The sequence below is a fragment of the Haplochromis burtoni genome, unplaced genomic scaffold (genome assembly GCF_018398535.1).
Source record: "Haplochromis burtoni strain Fernald_Lab_line unplaced genomic scaffold, NCSU_Asbu1 Contig_182, whole genome shotgun sequence".
NCBI lineage: Eukaryota > Metazoa > Chordata > Actinopteri > Cichliformes > Cichlidae > Haplochromis > Haplochromis burtoni.
This window is the reverse complement of record NW_024582543.1, coordinates 203,404-224,465: the sequence shown is the minus strand read 5'-3', so window position 1 is coordinate 224,465 and position 21,062 is coordinate 203,404. Positions and strand designations below refer to the sequence as shown.

Sequence of the window (21,062 nt, the reverse complement as noted above, 5' to 3'; positions counted from 1 at the left end):
GGGGTTTGATCCAGAAAATATTCAAATATTAATGAAAGTCTCAGAAAAAAATGGGTGTTTGGATGCATTTACAGTACATCTCAGCTTGACTCTGCATGCTAAAATATCTCTGCAGCTGAAATATCAAACATACTGAGTGTATTAATATATAAATACATGAACTTAGGAGGGACTTTTAAAAAGACATTTAAATGAACAAAAACCAGCTCTAAACTCAGTCTGGGAATTCTGCCCTGAGTGTGAAGTGAGAAGCTTTGGAAAGTCACGTCTCAGTCCATCCATCATTCCATCGACATTTCTTCTTCTACTTCCAGGCTGATGTTTATCAAGACTATGATTTAAAGAACAGGGGCGGTGTTTGGACATTAAAAGTGTTTTTCAGGAGATGCTACCAGAATTACTGGTTGTCTGTTGCAGTCTGCAGTTGTGGTATGGCACCCCCTGTTGAACCACAGCTGTGTTACTTTTGGCTGTTTTTATATTTTTGCAGAGATTTGATATCTGGAACAACATCTCAACACAAGTTTTAGCTGTATCTTTAGGCATTTGAAGAGGAAATCTTCTGTTTTTTCAAGCTCAACATTAAGACACAAAGAGCCTGTCTTTTCAATCTAAATCTAGAGTAGCCTAATTAAACATTTCATTCATTTACATCTGCAAAGTCATTAAAGCTGTATGACGAGGATATTATGCCCAAAAGAAAACCTGCTAGTATTTTTGTCCCATGTTTGAACTTACAGAAATGTGACTGGTGTTTCCAGAAAAACTACCTCAGTCCATAGTTATGCTGTGAAGCAAGCGGTTCTCTGAGCGACTCCCCAAGATGGAGCACTTTTGACAGAGAGCCAGGAAACCATTTATGTAGACTCTATAGATATTTTTCCGTGTTTTGAAAGTCAGCTGATGTTAAAAACCAGATTGCTTTTGTTTCATTGAACGAACTCTTTCTTCCTGATACTGGAGGCAAACCAGATGCTTATTCCTATAACCGTCTATATGACGAATAAAATATAGTTTTAGTCACTGTGACTTGAAGCCTTTTGATCCAAATGTATTTGACACATTAGTCTGCGTTTATTGGCTCATGAATGAAAACCTTTGAAAACTTCACACTGATGCGAAGTTCACTGAGTTTAATGACTTGTTTCTTCAGTTGCTGTCACTGTGCTGCTGATCCACAGGCACTACCACAGCATGGATGAGTTCAGCCACTACGATCTGCTGGATGCCACCACTCAGCGGTCAGTGGCAGAAGGCCACAAGGCCAGCTTCTGCTTGGAGGACACTTCCTGTGACTATGGATACTACAGGCGATATGCCTGCACCTCACATACTCAGGTCTCAGAGATAAGTGCTGTAAATGTAACTGTAAAGGTTGTACCTTACTTTGAAAAGGGTCACATGACAATACGTGAAAGGTGTTATACGTGGTGATACATCCACAGAGGAAGGAGAAAGGTGACCATCAGCACATTTAAGCACTTCAGAGTCTTTCAGGTTCATAAACTACATGTAAAATATGTACTAGCTACCATGACAACCAACATTACGATTTAAGAAGCCTCATTCTGAAGCCTTAGTTTGAGCGTATTGGGTGTTGCCTTCTTAGTTTTCTGAAAACTGTGTGATGAGTGAGGGGAAGCTACTTTCATGTGCAGTGGTTTACATGTTCGCCTAACATGTAAAAAATCCCCTATTTGAGACCATTAATAGACACAAATCCCTTAGGGGTTGCATGAGAAAGTGCATCTGGTCGCTGATGCGCTGCCATCTGCTGTGGCAACATCTTTTAGAGAAGTGTGTAACTGTGTGTGTATCTGAAACTAGCGGCTGAGTCCGTAAACTCCTCACTGAGTTCACTCAGGATACAAACACACATATCAGCTGTTTAGCTGTCTTCTGTAAAGAGATCGTTCTGTAGACAGAGAAGTCGTCGGCTGCCGCCTTTTAAAGATGAATCCAGGTTAAGCTGCTCAGAAAGCGTTGGTTAGCATTTAGTAGAAACACAGCTCAAACGTTCATGCTTTATCTGCCAGATGTACAGCTGTTTCCTAACAAGTTCACTGTGTAAACAACTTGTTTTGGCTGCCTCTTTTTGCCACAGTGTACTAAATTTATCCAGTTAGCTCCTGTTAGAACAAAGTTGGAAAAAGTTTGAATTTTGCAACTAGCTACTGCTTTACAAGCTCACTTACTATATACCTCTGTAGAAACCATAGTTTTTATTTTTGACTTGAATTTCATGGATTACTTTTTTGGTGGGAGCTTCATTTTTATAGGAAATCACACTAACAATAGATCTGTTATACTCAAGTATCCCAGTACAGCACAATTCAGTTTGAAAAGGTTTTTTTGTAAGTCCTTGGCAGATTGCATTTATAAGAGACATATACAGGGAGTGCAGAATTATTAGGCAAATGAGTATTTTGTCCACATCATCCTCTTCATGCATGTTGTCTTACTCCAAGCTGTATAGGCTCGAAAGCCTACTACCAATTAAGCATATTAGGTGATGTGCATCTCTGTAATGAGAAGGGGTGTGGTCTAATGACATCAACACCCTATATCAGGTGTGCATAATTATTAGGCAACGTCCTTTCCTTTGGCAAAATGGGTCAAAAGAAGGACTTGACAGGCTCAGAAAAGTCAAAAATAGTGAGATATCTTGCAGAGGGATGCAGCAGTCTCAAAATTGCAAAGCTTCTGAAGCGTGATCATCGAACAATCAAGCGTTTCATTCAAAATAGTCAACAGGGTCGCAAGAAGCGTGTGGAAAAACCAAGGCGCAAAATAACTGCCCATGAACTGAGAAAAGTCAAGCGTGCAGCTGCCAAGATGCCACTTGCCACCAGTTTGGCCATATTTCAGAGCTGCAACATCACTGGAGTGCCCAAAAGCACAAGGTGTGCAATACTCAGAGACATGGCCAAGGTAAGAAAGGCTGAAAGACGACCACCACTGAACAAGACACACAAGCTGAAACGTCAAGACTGGGCCAAGAAATATCTCAAGACTGGTTTTTCTAAGGTTTTATGGACTGATGAAATGAGAGTGAGTCTTGATGGGCCAGATGGATGGGCCCGTGGCTGGATTGGTAAAGGGCAGAGAGCTCCAGTCCGACTCAGACGCCAGCAAGGTGGAGGTGGAGTACTGGTTTGGGCTGGTATCATCAAAGATGAGCTTGTGGGGCCTTTTCGGGTTGAGGATGGAGTCAAGCTCAACTCCCAGTCCTACTGCCAGTTTCTGGAAGACACCTTCTTCAAGCAGTGGTACAGGAAGAAGTCTGCATCCTTCAAGAAAAACATGATTTTCATGCAGGACAATGCTCCATCACACGCGTCCAAGTACTCCACAGCGTGGCTGGCAAGAAAGGGTATAAAAGAAGAAAAACTAATGACATGGCCACCTTGTTCACCTGATCTGAACCCCATTGAGAACCTGTGGTCCATCATCAAATGTGAGATTTACAAGGAGGGAAAACAGTACACCTCTCTGAACAGTGTCTGGGAGGCTGTGGTTGCTGCTGCACGCAATGTTGATGGTGAACAGATCAAAACACTGACAGAATCCATGGATGGCAGGCTTTTGAGTGTCCTTGCAAAGAAAGGTGGCTATATTGGTCGCTGATTTGTTTTTGTTTTGTTTTTGAATGTCAGAAATGTATATTTGTGAATGTGGAGATGTTATATTGGTTTCACTGGTAAAAATAAATAATTGAAATGGGTATATATTTGTTTTTTGTTAAGTTGCCTAATAATTATGCACAGTAATAGTCACCTGCACACACAGATATCCCCCTAAAATAGCTAAAACTAAAAACAAACTAAAAACTACTTCCAAAAACATTCAGCTTTGATATTAATGAGTTTTTTGGGTTCATTGAGAACATGGTTGTTGTTCAATAATAAAATTATTCCTCAAAAATACAACTTGCCTAATAATTCTGCACTCCCTGTATGTGAGCTCCCAGACTTCAGTACCTCTGATTCATTTAGATTCTGAAGAATCTGACGTATGATTTGGTTTCTTAAGTGTCTAAAAAGGAGAGTTGGGCTTCATAAACAAGCTCTGCTGTTTTCCCGAGGCTCCTGCGTTTGAGAGAACAGCTTTAGAATTTCCTTTCTGCATGAGCCAGTTCTTATGGTGATTTAATGATTTCCTGTCTCTCCTGATGATTCACCTGCATGACCGTCTGTGGTCAGTTTTTCAGCACGTTGACTAATTTTCCATCAGTTTTTTTTTCGTAATTTTAACTTGTATTTTGGTCTCTCTTCTTGTTGACATTGGATCCAAAATCACCTCCAGGATTAAACCAAAAACGTTCTTTTTTATATAATGACGGGAAAAACAGGTTGAAATCAAATACTGTTTTGTTTTTTTGCATGTAAAAGTTTGCTTATACTTTGTTTTATATGGATGCTGTCCAACGCGCAGGGCCTGAGCCCGGGATGTTATGATACCTACAACGCAGACATCGACTGCCAGTGGATTGACATCACAGATGTGAAACCTGGCAACTATGTCCTGAAGGTTTGTTAGAAATACCACGACTTCCTCCCAAAGCACCTTTAAAAGAGTTTCATTTATCAATATTTCTTCTTTTACTAACAGATCTTTAACCATATTGTCCACAGATCAGTGTAAATCCTTACTACCAGGTTCCAGAATCGGACTACAGCAACAATATTGTGCGCTGTGATGTTCGCTACACGGGCAACTATGCCTACGTGTCAGGTTGTCACATGTCAACGTAAGTACGATGTCTGAGGTGACACTTTTAGTCCTAATATTTCTCACTGTCTCCATCGGTTAATTTGTTTTTATTCAGATTTTCACACAGAAACTATTTACGTGTTCACTTTTTTAGATATTAAAGAACGACAGTCATCCACAGCAGCTCAGCGGACACACTGTGTAAATGACAAAGAAGAGGACTGCACATGAAAGCATATAAAGCAACATAGATAAAAGAAAAAAACAGGGTTTTTTGTTTTCTTAAGACATGCATTCACCTTAAAATGTAATCACTCCCAATTTAGGAAAGAACAAGTAGGAATCATCTGATTATTATAGCAGCAGATAAAGTGGAATTTTTCTTTGCTTGTGTGGGAAAAGAAATCTTTGTTTTTTCTCCTTAATGAAAATCATATAACCTCAGCTTTGTTTTTTTGCTTTTCTTTTGGGGGGGGGATTTTTCATAGCTCATTTCTGTTGGATTGTACTGTATGCTTGCCTTTTACTGCCACTTGTTAGAAGAAATAAAATCCAGAAAAACATGAGCCTAAAAGAGAAAAATCGCAGCATAAATCATGTATATCACAATGTTATATTGAACCCAGTTGTTTAAAGGAAAATATATTTATATGCAGCAGATGAAACTCTCTTTACGCAAGAGCTTTTGTTGAAACTTACTTGAATAAAACTGTAATATTGTATCGAAGTTTTAGGCTGATTATTGTGATCGTGGTGACTTTGTTTCCAACATGTATGTATATGTTATTGTCTTTGATTAAGCCACTGATTCTTTTTTTAAAACTGGATAAAATTTCTGAAAATAGCAAAGAAAAAGCTGATTGTTTTAATGTGTCACGCTAATATAAAGCAGAGAAAAGCAGCACAGAACCACTGCAGCAAAACAGAGACTCTCATTTCCTCACATTTAGTCCCTCTTATTGAAAATTACTGGAAAGATAGATTTCTATTACCTTCCTAGAGTGATGAGCACCCATCAAATACACTCTTGACTGTTTGTAACACAGGCTTTGCATAATAAATTTGTAATGTCAATCTGCAATATCACTACTGAAAACCCCGTGATGTCATCAAAGTTGTTTCCTGAGTTGGCAAATTTCCTTCAGTGCCAGGGAAACTTTCCACATGCTACACATCACGTATAACTGGTATTAGTGCCTGATGTCAGTGAAGTCACTCTTTACACAATGGTATATACATTTCTACGAGCATGTATGTTTTCATGAGTTTCATGCACTTGCTATAACGTTTCCTGGGTGACGCTGTTGTCAACACCATAACTAAAGGCTGGTTTAAAAGTACATATTCAATGACACACAATGAAATACGTCTTCATAGATGTTTGAACTGGTTAAAAGTATTGTGTATTTCACTGATAATATCACTCAGTATTATTTATTACTAGTTCATTGAGGTTTGCAGGCATTCCTTTATACTCAGCTCTCTTAAGGTCCCACCACAGCACTGATTCACTCATTCAAACGACACATTGATTCTTTTCTTTTTCAGCAATTCTGTTGTAGATTTGCTGCTGTGCTTGTGATCGTTGTCATGCTGCATGATCCAATTTCAGCCAAACTTTAGCTGTCAGAGAAATGGCTTCACATTGAACCTTTGGTATAGAGCGGAGTTCATGGTCGACTCAATGTCTGCAAGGTTCCCAGGTCCTGCGGCTGTAAAACAAGCTAAAATCATCACCCCTCTACCACGCTTCAGTTTGTATGAGGTATTATGTGCTGTTATGCTGTTTTTTTTTTTCCCTCCTGCATGGCGTTGTGCATTATTGCCAAACATCTACACTTTGGTGTCATCTGTCCAAAGGACATTGTTCCCGAAGTCCCAAGGTTCAGGTGCAACTTTGCAAGGTTTAGCCATGATGTCAACCCTTCAAACAAGCCATACTTGTTCAATCTTTTTCTAATTGTAATATTGTGAGCTTTAACACTTAACATCCTAACTGAGGCTTGTAAAGTAGAGTTGTGTTTTTGCTGTTCTTCCAAGCATTTCAAAGTCTCGAAAAGGATGAGGTTGGAGCTGGAAAAGAGGAAGACCACAGAAAAGATTCGCACATGTAGTGAAGGAGGACATGCAGATTACTGGGGTGTCAGCAGAGGATGGTAGAGATAGGGTGAAATGAATGCAGATGACGGGCTGTGGCAACCCATGAACTGAGCAGTTGAAAGAAGAAGAAGAAAATATTCTAACCCAACATTCACACACTTACATATATGGATCGGAGGCAACTCAGAATTCAGTATCTTGCCCAACGATTCTTTCTCATGTAGATTAAAGAAGCCAGGGCTCAAACCACCATCCAACTAGCAGACAGCCTTCTATGTCTCCACAGCCACCACAGATGCTAAATTATCGAAAAAACAATAAAACCGAAGCCCATGACATTAAAAAATACACAATTTGACACAATGCCACTGCCTGTCGAAGTTAATAAATTAATTAATTCTTTTATAATTAAAAGGAAAGACATTCACGATTAAAAATGACCCCACTGGGCCACCTGAAGGTTAAACTGTCCTTTGTGGCGCTTTCTTCAAGATAATCCTTACAACGGTGTGCCCTCCGGTCCAGCAGGGGGCACCACTGAGATGTCTTTCGTCACATTTGAATTCTGTGATTTTTATCAGTCAAATTGGAGTAATCCACCAGCACTGAGTGAGTGAGTGTGTGTGTGTGTCAATGTGTTTGTGTGCGCCAGAGGATCAAGATCAAACATCACCTACCTGAAAATCACGCCTCAGTTCGAGTGAAGATGCATCCGGTGCGAGTGTCGATCCCGTCTTTTCGCTCAGAAAACAGCTCGGTGGAGAAAGGATACACGGTGAGCTGCTCCCTAATAAACCCTGTGTGTCTGTGTGTCGCCTGTCCTGCCGCTGTCATCAGATTTAATGTCAACTGTGCCGCTGTGTCTCTCTGTTAGATCATAAACTGCACTCTGCTCGCTTCAAATCAGCACCGAATTCGCACTTTATGGCGCAAATGAGGCACGAAAAGAGGCAAAAGTTACTCCGACTTTAGAATCTGTGTCTAATCAGAGAGGCTCCAGAGTTTTAAACCAGCCCTCCACACCCAGCTGACATCTTGACATCTCTAAATAAATAAATAAATAATAATAACAATAATAATCTAGAGTAAGGAATAAATACGATGAAGATAAATACTTTAATGAGGTTATAAGTAGCTGAGATATGCTCAGTTTAAAGATATATAGTGTAGGGAGTCCTTGATTGGGAATAAACACAGGTAAGGATTTAATCCAGGCACCACTGCTTCACCCTTAAATGTTTTCTTTTGTAAAATATTGTTTAAAATCACTTCCAGTAAAGGCTGCTGTCACTGCAAACACATAAGGTTGGTTTCAGCTTTTTAAAATCAGTCATTTACTCATCAAACTAATTGTACTGCAGTCTTCTAACATCAGAATCAGTAAGATATATATCGTTAGCTTCATAGCATAAGTGCCTAAGTCATTTTTTTGTGTTTTGTGTTTCAGACGGACAGGATGATGCAGCAGTGGTAGGGGAGTAAAGTTAGGCAAAAATCTCAATTTGACCAAAAAATGACTTAGGCACTTATGCTATGAAGCTAACGATATCTGTCTTTTACTCATCTTGTGACTACAACATTTTATCTAAGCACGTCAAACTCATTTTGTCACTGTTACAGCCCACCTTGACCATAAGTGGGCCAAACCACTGTCAGTGTAAAGAAGTTGGACTGCGCATTTAATACCAATTAATACTAAAAGAAGACCAGTTTCAACAATATATCTCAGTTTTTCTAGACAATAAAGAAATGCTGCTGTAAAAAAAAATGTAAGAAATCTGTCAGCGCAGATAAACAAATGTGTTCTGGTGGCCCAAAAAATAAATTTTTTTCCCCTGCTGTGGACCCACTGTAAAAGAAAATATAAATATATATAAATTTTTATAGTAGATGGTAAGAAAAAACTTTTCTGTGGTTTAATTGTTATTGTTTATTTATTACTTTGGTGTAGAATGAATGGCAGTGGTGGACTTCATCAGCAGGAAACGCTGTAAAATTGATGAAAACACAGTTAAAAGTACAAAATCTATGCCCCCCTTTACATTTTCCACCGCCGTGCGGGTCTTTGTGGGCCGTGTCAAACGCGTGCCTTGTGTTTGACACCCCTGCTCTAAGGAGTCCTACCCCCTTTATTGGGAACCACTGTTCAATTAGGCAACAGTTCCCAGTTTTGTGGCATCATTTTGAGGAAGGCTTTTTTTCCCTGTTTTAATGGCATGATGTTTTATTGCTGGAAGTCATGAGGACCTTAGAGCAGTGCTTTTGAGTTTGACTTCCTGACCTCCAAGATATTGTGTAATATCCATAAAAAGAAAGTTTTCTGAATTTATTTCTCAGTATTCACGTATGGACACTGTGTTCAGGTTTATGAGATGATTATATATTTTATTTAAAATATATTTTTAAATAAGATTCAACACCTGTTTGGATTCTTCCAGCATTTGTTAATAATGATTACTTGTTGGCTTTTCCGCGGTGTGTGTGTTCACAGCGCTGCCGTCATTTATTGTGAATTTCCTCCTTTGCAAAATGCTGTCCAGAACGGCAGCGTGCGTGCTGTGAATCTCTTACTGAAGGAAGGGAAGTGGAAGGGGATGTTAACAGTAACTCTGACAGATCAATTTGTTTTTTCTGTCACAACAGCCAGATGTTTCCTCTTGTTGTGGAATTAATGCTGACATCGACGTTACTGTCACTGCTGAGTTTATGGGTAGAGCGGAGAAATTTTCAGTTGAATGAGTCACTAAGCTGACTTATCTTTTTTTCTTTCAGGTCTTTAAAATTGACGTGTTGATGAACGGCAGACAACATGCTGTTGAGAAACGCTACAGCGAATTCCACGCTTTGCATAAAATGGTGAGATTCAACTTTCAGTTCTGATTCTTTTTTTTTTTTCGCACAATCATTCTTTCCTGTGAGCTAAAAATTTACTAAAGCGTTCAAGTGTTTAACTTCCGCCATTAATGTGTGAAAAACCTACAGATTTTACACATCAACCATGATATTCTAATTTAACTTAACACTGGTTTATGAATTACTCAAACATAAGAACACACCCGCCTGAACTAGTGTTGTGTTTACACATGACAACTTAGCAAAGCAACCAGTTTTAAATCTTTAGGCGCTCTTTGGGAGCCGGTTGCAAAAACATATTCTCCAAAAACACATTCTTTAGTTGAATCTACAAAAAATGCCAATGATACCACAGTTTGACAGGTATGTGATAGATTTTTGCACCAACTTGGTGATTCCCAAAGAGCTATTAGCTGAAAACGTGCCATATATATTACCAGAGAGTGCTGGTGCAGTGTGTCCTTAAGAGATTGAGGAAACTGGATAGATAAGGACACACTAATAAGTGTCAGGCCTTAAAAAAAACTATCTTGCACAGACAAAGTTGTCCTTAAGAAATAATGAAAAAATATAGCAAAGAACTGACACAGGAGGTGAGAGATGCATCTGGGCCTTCAGCTGATCCATCTACTGTTCACTGAAGCCTCATCAGGAATGGTCTCAGTGGAATGGCAGCTGACAAGAAGCCATGCTTAAGGGAGGAAAACACACAAAGATTATTCATAGGACAGCAGGACTGGACTGGGACAAAAAATCGGGCCGGGCATTTTGACTAAAGACTGGCCCACCAGGTATTACAGGAAAAGCCATAAAACCTTTGAATGAAAACGAACGCTGTTGTGACAGTGATGTACAGTCTTGTTGGTATATGTATGATTTCTATACATTTTACATCAGATAAAAACTTTGGTTGTAAGATTCAGATAATTATTTATAAAAGCAGACATTTTAAATGAGAATAAGAAAGAAAAGTATTTCTTTGTGCCCCCCTTTCCCTGTTAATGCCCTACCTGGCCCCCCTGGCAAAACTTTGCTAGACCCGCCCCTGCACAGTTACCAGCTGTCAGCTACGTAAAAAAAGGATCCTGGTGTTATTTGTCTCTCAGAAACAGTTCATAACTTCCCTTCAACTCATTCATGTCACCTAAAAGGTAAACCTGTTTCTCCATCACCTGTTCAGCTCTGATGATTCAGTAAGAACATCTCCTGGTTTCATCTTCATGTTTCCCTCTCACCACATATCCAAACCGAATCATGACCAGCAGCTTTACAGCTGTGGCTCCAGCAAACATCAGCTGATACTAGAAATTAATATTAAATAAATTCTAACAACAGCTATCAAGCTTAAACGTGCTGCTGTTGTTTAGCGCGACATACTGGTTTCCTCTTTCTGGCGCAAAGTGGGCGATAAACAAACAAGAGAGACGGGACTTGTGTCAGAAACGGGTCTCTCCTCCTCCTGCCTCCACTTTCTCTCATCCACGTGCTGGCCTCTGTGGAAGCTCTGCCATAGCAGCCACCAAACACCAGAGTTATTTGTACACATGTGCCAGCATCTGGCCAATCTACCACCTTTCATTTTTTTATAACGTTACAAAAACAGCAACTAAAAAAATCCATATATATATTAGAGATGAACCGATCCGATATTACGTATCGGTATCAGTCTGATACTGACGTAAATTACTGTATCGCATATCGGAGAGAAATAAAAAATGTAATGATCCATTAAATATCAAAAAAGCACCTCACAAAACTTGTGACACGGCGTAACTCAGCTCATAACCGCAGCACGTCGGAGCAGTGTGCTCACGTGATAGAGCGGCTGTGTGTATTTGTAGCCTCGCTACCAAACCAGCATTTCATCTCCGAGGAAGTTATCCCAGAGAGAAGTAAAGCAAGTGTGTAAGTTTATCTCTGAATGTTTGTAAAGCATTCCCACATTAAGCTTAACAACAGACATATGGAGCGACTGCCTCTCTCTCTCTCCTGCTGCTACTTCAATCGTGAAACTGATTAATGATCAGCTGATCAGCTTTTCTGTCGCGAGTCCGTCTCTCTTCTTTGTTTATTGCCCACTTCACGCCAGAAAGAGGAAACCAGCAGCTGAACAACAGCAGCATGTTTAAGCTTGATAAGCTATTGTTAGAATTTATTTAATATTACTTTCTACACCAGGATCCTTTTTTACGCAGCTTTTTACGTAGCTGACGGCTGGTAACTGTGCAGGGGCCGGTGTAGCAAAGCTTTGCCAGGGGGCCAGGTGGGGCATTAACAGGGAAAGGGGGGGCACAGAGAAATACTTTTCTTTCTTATTCTCATTTAAAATGTCTAGCTTTTAATAAATAATTATCTGAATCTTACACCCAAAGTTTTAATCTGATGTAAAATATATAGAAGTCCATTACTGTGAGAGATCTATAGAGGGGGGGGGGGGGGGGGGGGGGGGGGGGGGGGGGGGGTGTAGGGAGTCCTTGATTGGGAATAAACACAGGTAAGGATTTAATCCAGGCACCACTGCTTCACCCTTAAATGTTTTCTTTTGTAAAATATTGTTTAAAATCACTTCCAGTAAAGGCTGCTGTCACTGCAAACACATAAGGTTGGTTTCAGCTTTTTAAAATCAGTCATTTACTCATCAAACTAATTGTACTGCAGTCTTCTAACATCAGAATCAGTAAGATATATCTGTCTTTTACTCATCTTGTGACTACAACATTTTATCTAAGCACGTCAAACTCATTTTGCCACTGTTACAGCCCACCTTGACCATAAGTGGGCCAAACCACTGTCAGTGTAAAGAAGTTGGACTGCGCATTTAATACCAATTAATACTAAAAGAAGACCAGTTTCAACAATATATCTCAGTTTTTCTAGACAATAAAGAAATGCTGCTGTAAAAAAAATGTAAGAAATCTGTCAGCGCAGATAAACAAATGTGTTCTGGTGGCCCAAAAAATAAATTTTTTTCCCCTGCTGTGGACCCACTGTAAAAGAAAATATAAATATATATAAATTTTTATAGTAGATGGTAAGAAAAAACTTTTCTGTGGTTTAATTGTTATTGTTTATTTATTACTTTGGTGTAGAATGAATGGCAGTGGTGGACTTCATCAGCAGGAAACGCTGTAAAATCGATGAAAATACAGTTAAAAGTACAAAATCTATGCCCCCCTTTACATTTTCCACCGCCGTGCGGGTCTTTGTGGGCCGTGTCAAACGCGTGCCTTGTGTTTGACACCCCTGCTCTAAGGAGTCCTACCCCCTTTATTGGGAACCACTGTTCAATTAGGCAACAGTTCCCAGTTTTGTGGCATCTTTAAGGGTTTTTTCCGTTTTAATGGCATGATGTTTTATTGCTGGAAGTCATGAGGACCTTAGAGCAGTGCTTTTGAGTTTGACTTCCTGACCTCCAAGATATTGTGTAATATCCATAAAAAGAAAGTTTTCTGAATTTATTTCTCAGTATTCACGTATGGACACTGTGTTCAGGTTTATGAGATGATTATATATTTTATTTAAAATATATTTTTAAATAAGATTCAACACCTGTTTGGATTCTTCCAGCATTTGTTAATAATGATTACTTGTTGGCTTTTCCGCGGTGTGTGTGTTCACAGCGCTGCCGTCATTTATTGTGAATTTCCTCCTTTGCAAAATGCTGTCCAGAACGGCAGCGTGCGTGCTGTGAATCTCTTACTGAAGGAAGGGAAGTGGAAGGGGATGTTAACAGTAACTCTGACAGATCAATTTGTTTTTTCTGTCACAACAGCCAGATGTTTCCTCTTGTTGTGGAATTAATGCTGACATCGACGTTACTGTCACTGCTGAGTTTATGGGTAGAGCGGAGAAATTTTCAGTTGAATGAGTCACTAAGCTGACTTATCTTTTTTTCTTTCAGGTCTTTAAAATTGACGTGTTGATGAACGGCAGACAACATGCTGTTGAGAAACGCTACAGCGAATTCCACGCTTTGCATAAAATGGTGAGATTCAACTTTCAGTTCTGATTCTTTTTTTTTTTTCGCACAATCATTCTTTCCTGTGAGCTAAAAATTTACTAAAGCGTTCAAGTGTTTAACTTCCGCCATTAATGTGTGAAAAACCTACAGATTTTACACATCAACCATGATATTCTAATTTAACTTAACACTGGTTTATGAATTACTCAAACATAAGAACACACCCGCCTGAACTAGTGTTGTGTTTACACATGACAACTTAGCAAAGCAACCAGTTTTAAATCTTTAGGCGCTCTTTGGGAGCCGGTTGCAAAAACATATTCTCCAAAAACACATTCTTTAGTTGAATCTACAAAAAATGCCAATGATACCACAGTTTGACAGGTATGTGATAGATTTTTGCACCAACTTGGTGATTCCCAAAGAGCTATTAGCTGAAAACGTGCCATATATATTACCAGAGAGTGCTGGTGCAGTGTGTCCTTAAGAGATTGAGGAAACTGGATAGATAAGGACACACTAATAAGTGTCAGGCCTTAAAAAAAACTATCTTGCACAGACAAAGTTGTCCTTAAGAAATAATGAAAAAATATAGCAAAGAACTGACACAGGAGGTGAGAGATGCATCTGGGCCTTCAGCTGATCCATCTACTGTTCACTGAAGCCTCATCAGGAATGGTCTCAGTGGAATGGCAGCTGACAAGAAGCCATGCTTAAGGGAGGAAAACACACAAAGATTATTCATAGGACAGCAGGACTGGACTGGGACAAAAAATCGGGCCGGGCATTTTGACTAAAGACTGGCCCACCAGGTATTACAGGAAAAGCCATAAAACCTTTGAATGAAAACGAACGCTGTTGTGACAGTGATGTACAGTCTTGTTGGTATATGTATGATTTCTATACATTTTACATCAGATAAACTTTGGTTGTAAGATTCAGATAATTATTTATTAAAAGCTAGACATTTTAAATGAGAATAAGAAAGAAAAGTATTTCTTTGTGCCCCCCTTTCCCTGTTAATGCCCTACCTGGCCCCCTGGCAACACTTTGCTAGACCCGCCCCTGCACAGTTACCAGCTGTCAGCTACGTAAAAAAGGATCCTGGTGTTATTTGTCTCTCAGAAACAGTTCATAACTTCCCTTCAACTCATTCATGTCACCTAAAAGGTAAACCTGTTTCTCCATCACCTGTTCAGCTCTGATGATTCAGTAAGGACATCTCCTGGTTTCATCTTCATGTTTCCCTCTCACCACATATCCAAACCGAATCATGACCAGCAGCTTTACAGCTGTGGCTCCAGCAAACATCAGCTGATACTAGAAATTAATATTAAATAAATTCTAACAACAGCTGATCAAGCTTAAACGTGCTGCTGTTGTTTAGCGCACATACTGGTTTCCTCTTTCTGGCGCAAAGTGGGCGATAAACAAACAAGAGAGACGGGACTTGTGTCAGAAACGGGTCTCTCCTCCTCCTGCCTCCACTTTCTCTCATCCACGTGCTGGCCTCTGTGGAAGCTCTGCCATAGCAGCCACCAAACACCAGAGTTATTTGTACACATGTGCCAGCATCTGGCCAATCTACCACCTTTCATTTTTTTATAACGTTACAAAAACAGCAACTAAAAAAATCCATATATATATTAGAGATGGACCGATCCGATATTACGTATCGGTATCGGTCCGATACTGACGTAAATTACTGGATCGGATATCGGAGAGAAATAAAAAATGTAATCCGATCCATTAAATATCAAAAAAGCACCTCACAAAACTTGCGACACGGCGTAACTCGGCTCATAACCGTAGCACGTGGAGCAGTGTGCTCACGTGATAGAGCGGCTGTGTGTATTTGTAGCCTCGCTACCAAACCAGCATTTCATCTCCGAGGAAGTTATCCCAGAGAGAAGTAAAGCAAGTGTGTAAGTTCATCTCTGAATGTTTGTAAAGCATTCCCACGTTAAGCTTAACAACCGATATATGGAGCGACTGCCTCTCTCTCTCGCTGCTACTTCAATCAGTGAAACTGATTAATGATCAGCTGATCGCTTTTCTGTCGCGAGTCCGTCTCTCTTTTTGTTTTTGGCCCACTTTGCACCAGAAAGAGGAAACCAGCGGCTGAACAACAGCAGCACGTTTAAGCTTGATAAGCTGTTGTTAGAATTTATTTAATATTACTTTCTACACCAGGATCTTTTTCTACGTAGCTGACGGCTGGTAACTGTGCAGGGGCGGATCTAGCAAAGTTTAGCCAGGGGGGCCGATAGGGCATTAACAGGGAAAAGGGGGCACAAAGACATACTTTTCTTTCTTATTCTCATTTAAAATGTCTAGCTTTTAATAAATAATTATCTGAATCTTACACCCAAAGTTTTAATCTGATGTAAAATATATAGAAGTCCATTACTGTATATAGTAACTGTTAAGTCTAATATACCCTATAAGCTACTTTTTCCTTTGGGAAGATACCATCTGTGCAGTCTGCAGTTCTGTTGAAGAAAGATGTTGAATCTATTTAATTATTCTTGAAAAATAATTTATTTCTGTGCATTTTTTCCACACTGCATCAAATTAAAGTTGATTACGTCGATTAAGCATCATGAGGTGGAGGTTGGGGGGTGGTTCCCTATTTTTTTTTCTTTTTTTTTTGCTGGGAGTTTGCAACCCTATTAGTTAGGTTGCTTAATATTTCTGCTAAGTACTCTTTAAAATACCAGAATAGGGAGGATGGAGTAGGTTTAAGTTTATTAGATTGATCAGTATTGCTGAACTATGAAATATTTTGGGTGCAGTGTATTTTTTACATACAGGTATAACAGAATAGCTTTAGTGTTGTTGTTTATTTAAACTTGAGTATGAACTTATACAAAATGCAGCAAGATATTAAAAAACAGTTTTATTGATTAAAAAACACTATATCGGATTCATATCGGTATCGGCAGATATCCAAATTTATGATATCGGTATCGGACATAAAAAAGTGGTATCGTGCCATCTCTAATCTGGTGGTGTGTGTAATATATATATATATATATATCATAATATTATATATATATATATATATATATTATATAGTATGTATATATTATATATATATATATAAATCTAATTTTTATAATAATGGGGTGCAACGATACACAAAATTCACGGTTCGGTTCGATACTTTGGTGTCACGGTTCGATATTTTTTCGATACAAAAAAAATGTTCATGCCTTTTTAATTTGTCATTTATTAAAATTATAAATATATATTTTAACTCAAAAGTACAGTTTTTAAATTTAATGTTGCTGAAACAAAAGTAATTAAAAAAATAAATATATCTCAGGGCTCTCAAAATTTCAAAATCCCTGGTAGCCCTTCGGGCAGGGACTCTTCAGTTTTTGGTAGCCCAAAATAAATGTAAGTAGCCCGAATAAAAAAGAGAGCAATTTTTTGATTGATGTTTTGTTTCCTGTTTTGTTTCCTTTACAATATTATACATTAAAGTATAATATTGTAAAGGAAACAAAACATTAATCAAAAAATTGTTGAAAAACAAATTACAACATTGTATAAAAATTACAATCATCAACTCAAATACTTGGTTCTAATTGAACAGAAATTTCTATGAACTTGTAAGAACTGTGTAGGACATGAATCAGTCTGTGTCAGATCCTGAATTTGAAATTTCCACTGAAGTCACGGGTAAGAGACAAGTGGAACCAAGATCGAGGCCATTTGCTTTTTGAAGTTTGCAAAGACTGCTAAATTTTGCCAGTGGTAGTTCACTCTTTGCAACATAGTACGCTGTTCTAAACAGATTTTTCAGGTTTATTTTTAGTATGTTATTTGCAATTGGTGTTTGTTCTGGGAAAGATATTGCAGACTGAGCAATAATGCATTTCTTGCATTTCTCATGGGTTCTAATGGGGGCCTTTCTTAAAATGACTGGTCCCAGTAACAAAGGCGCTTGTCGACTCAGAAATCGAGAGAAAACCAACAACACACCCGGCAGAACATTATGTTATTTACACGGGTGCACATAAGTGGTCCGCATGTGCGCATTCGCTGTCAAAATAAAAGACGCGCACCAGATAAGAAGTTGCAACGCGCGTTTGCGTCCATATAAAAAGCACTGTTTTTGTCCGCTAGAGTGGGATTTTCACGGCACATTCCGCACCACATCTCTGTGCGTTCATCATTTGTTTGAAGCCAGCTCACCTCCTGCAACCACTTTTCCGAGAATACGCGCTTCTTTTGTGGTTCGGACTCCTTCTGACATTTTTTGGAGGTGGAGGAACACCAAAGTAATTGCTTAAAGGAGCTTCTTCGACATCTTTAAGAGTTTTAAACAAATGTCTGTCCTCCTCCAGAAAATCTTATGTATGCAAACACGCGTTGCAACTTCATATCTTGTGCGCGTTTTTTTTTTTTTTTTTGACAGCGAATGCGCACCTGCGGACCACTTATGTGCAGCCCCGGTTATATAGCTCGTCATATTGCAGCCACAGAAATTCTTTTGTCCATGAAACCATAAAGCTGCACTTTCTTTTTGCCTTATAGTCTGATTTGTCATAACTTTTCCGTTTTGTGGTAAGCTTTTCTTTGGCTGTCACTTCTTCACCCTGACCTGTCTTATTTGGCTCAGCAGAACTAAAATATATATCCTGCTGCTTTTACACACACACACACATAACGGTCAGCGATTCTCTGCGCGATCAACCTCTCACATGTTTAAGCTTGCGGAGATTTCACTTGTCATGTTTGCATAGTAAGCTAACGATTGATAAGACGATGTCAGAGGAATTGGTGCGCAAATTATCATCACTCACAGATCAGTGCTGTCGCTCTCTATACACAGTTCGCGCATTGCAAAGTGAAAGCAAAAAACAAGCGCAAATTCAAACGCGATTTCAATATGTCACATATTGACAGTGGCTCACCGATGCCAATGACATAATTACCCAGCTACATTTCCGAAAGAATGCAAAAGCATTGACATATATTTTTCCTTCCTACAATAGCCCGACGGGCAGGGCAGAGATAGATTTTGGTAGCCCGACTGGAAAAATCGCTAGCCCCGGGACGTCGGGCTAGCGATTTTGCGAGCCCTGTATCTGATTGAGGAATCACTCATCTTTGGAAAAGAGAGTTTATTACAGAGAAATGGCTCTTTCCAAAATAAAAGCTATACTATACGCTTCTTCTGGGCTATATTCTCAGCAGCATATTGTAGCGGGTCAGGGCTGTTCGGGGTTCTGTTTGTACAGTTATGTTTTGTTTATGTTGCCATAGTGACGGGTGACGCCCTCTCGCTGCGACGGTGTGTCCTTCCGGGGTCAGAGGGCGCCCTGTGTGTTGTTGTTGTTGCTGTGCGGTTGCCGCGCTGAGCAGTTAGCTAGCGGCAGTGTTCTTCTGCAGATGTCAATAAACGGCTGTGCTCCCTGGCTAGCTCACGGGAAGCAAGACCAAACGACACCTCCGTCTCCTCGTTGTCTGAGCTCGCCACATTGGTGTCAGAAGTGGGATGATGGTGGCACCCCATGTTCTGACCCGAGTGACTTTTCCCCCGCCGGTCGTGACCGGCCGGTGCGCCAAAAGAAGGCACCTGGACATTTGCAGGACTTTGTGTGGGGAATGGGGTCGTCGGGGACGACTGACCCCTTAGGTGGGGGCTATGTAGCGGGTCAGGGCTGTTCGGGGTTCTGTTTGTACAGTTATGTTTTGTTTATGTTGCCATAGTGACGGGTGACGCCCTCTCGCTGCGACGGTGTGTCCTTCCGGGGTCAGAGGGCGCCCTGTGTGTTGTTGTTGTTGTTGTGCGGTTGCCGCGCTGAGCAGTTAGCTAGCGGCAGTGTTCTTCTGCAGATGTCAATAAACGGCTGTGCTCCCTGGCTAGCTCACGGGAAGCAAGACCAAACGACACCTCCGTCTCCTCGTTGTCTGAGCTCGCCACATTGGTGTGAGTGAAACAGATGAACCAGAATTGGTTTGTAAAAATGGTGCAACTTCAGTGATGTGGAACTGGTTTGGTGTTTGTCCGTCAGATACACGACAAAGCACATTTTTTTGCAGAACATGCAAGCGGCCGTCGTTATTGTCGTATTTGTCGGACTAAGATGCTCTTAAATCTGGGAGTAATCTGGGTCCTAAACTCCGTATGCTTCAGGTCAAACAACACTGCAGCATCACTGAGAGTTAAAAACTGTCTAAATTCTTTCATCTTTAATAAAACGATCAGCATTGCTGCTTTACCAGGTGTAACTATAAGTTTAACTTCCAGGCATCCATGAAAACAAAAGTTATTACATTTAACGGAGTTAGAAGTTAGCAGGAAGCTAGCGGAAGTTAGCTCGCTAGTTTCGCTAGTTACCTAAGCATGATATTGCATGTTCTGACTGAGAGATTTCTGAAAAAAATCAAACGTACAGCTCTGCTATCACTTCCAACATAAATGAAGACAGGAAACTAAACAGCAGTGACGTTTGTAGGGTTACTGAAGTTGGGCTAGCTGGTATATAATGATGTGCTACGTGATCGCTAGCGACACAGCTATGTTAGCATAACATAAACAGTGAAGCTGGAGGAGAACACTAACCTTTTCCACTTATAAAAGTTAACGTGAAGTTCCTCATGGTTAGAGACAAATGCAATCGCATGGCAGGATGCTGTAAACGGACCAAACTTCAGTCAGGAGAACAACTGAGATAATCCATCCACAATACGAGGTTAGTCATTAATATACTGCAACAACATGGGAATAGAGCAGCTGCCAGAGAATTCAACATTAATGAATCAATGGTACAGAAGTGGAGGAAGCAAGAAGAATGAGTTTAATAAAGTTTGATTTATCTGACTGCTTTGTTTCGCTTAATGTGCCTTATAATCCCGTGCACCTTATGGTCGAAAAATACGTACTGCACACTGCAGTTTAATGTTGCAAAGCACCTCTTTTTAACTTCAGTGGATATTATACATGGTTATGCTCAGGATATGTCAGCCCATTTCTACTGGAAATGCCTTTTGGTTAAACTTTCAGCAAGGAATTTGCATTTGCACTGTTACATTTTTATAAAGCTTTAATGTACATAAAAACCAGCTTCTTGTTTAAGTGAAAATAAATGGAAGGTTGTCTTTTTGCGCTAGTAATGTTGTGGAGTTGTATTTTGTCTCGCATCAATTATATCGTCAGTTATATCGTTATCGCAAATTTTCAAATATATATCGTGATAAATATTTTTGGCCATATCGCCCTGCTCTATATATCTATAGATATATAGATGATATAGATATATAGATATAGATATGATATATGATATAGATATATCTATATCTATATCTATCTATATCTATATCTAGATATAGATATATCTAGATATATATATATAGATAGATAGATAGATATATAGATATATATACATCGATCGATCGATCGATCGATAGATAGATAGAT

At 39.6% G+C, this 21,062-nt stretch overlaps 2 protein-coding genes across 3 annotated transcripts in view; both read left to right on the top strand.

Moving 5' to 3' along the window:
• The window catches only part of loxa (lysyl oxidase a), a 7,144-nt gene extending 2,179 nt beyond the window's left edge, over nucleotides 1–4,965 (top strand). The window contains exons 4-7 of the mRNA XM_005934601.3: nucleotides 1,182–1,338; nucleotides 4,435–4,530; nucleotides 4,635–4,750; nucleotides 4,868–4,965. Coding sequence (XP_005934663.1) covers nucleotides 1,182–1,338; nucleotides 4,435–4,530; nucleotides 4,635–4,750; nucleotides 4,868–4,874 — 376 coding nt within the window. The 3' untranslated portion in view covers nucleotides 4,875–4,965. The remainder of the gene's footprint in view (nucleotides 1–1,181; nucleotides 1,339–4,434; nucleotides 4,531–4,634; nucleotides 4,751–4,867) is intronic.
• Nucleotides 4,966–7,374: 2,409 nt separating this feature from the next.
• snx24 (sorting nexin 24) overlaps nucleotides 7,375–21,062 on the top strand; it is a 16,784-nt gene continuing 3,096 nt past the window's right edge. Inside the window, exons 1-2 of one of the 2 annotated variants that reach the window (XM_005934599.3) lie at nucleotides 7,375–7,588; nucleotides 9,586–9,669. In XM_005934599.3, coding sequence (XP_005934661.1) covers nucleotides 7,520–7,588; nucleotides 9,586–9,669 — 153 coding nt within the window. In that variant the 5' untranslated portion in view covers nucleotides 7,375–7,519. Of the gene's footprint in view, nucleotides 7,589–9,585; nucleotides 9,670–13,057; nucleotides 13,652–21,062 lie in introns of those variants that run through there. The other variant, XM_042225771.1, reaches the window with a different exon arrangement.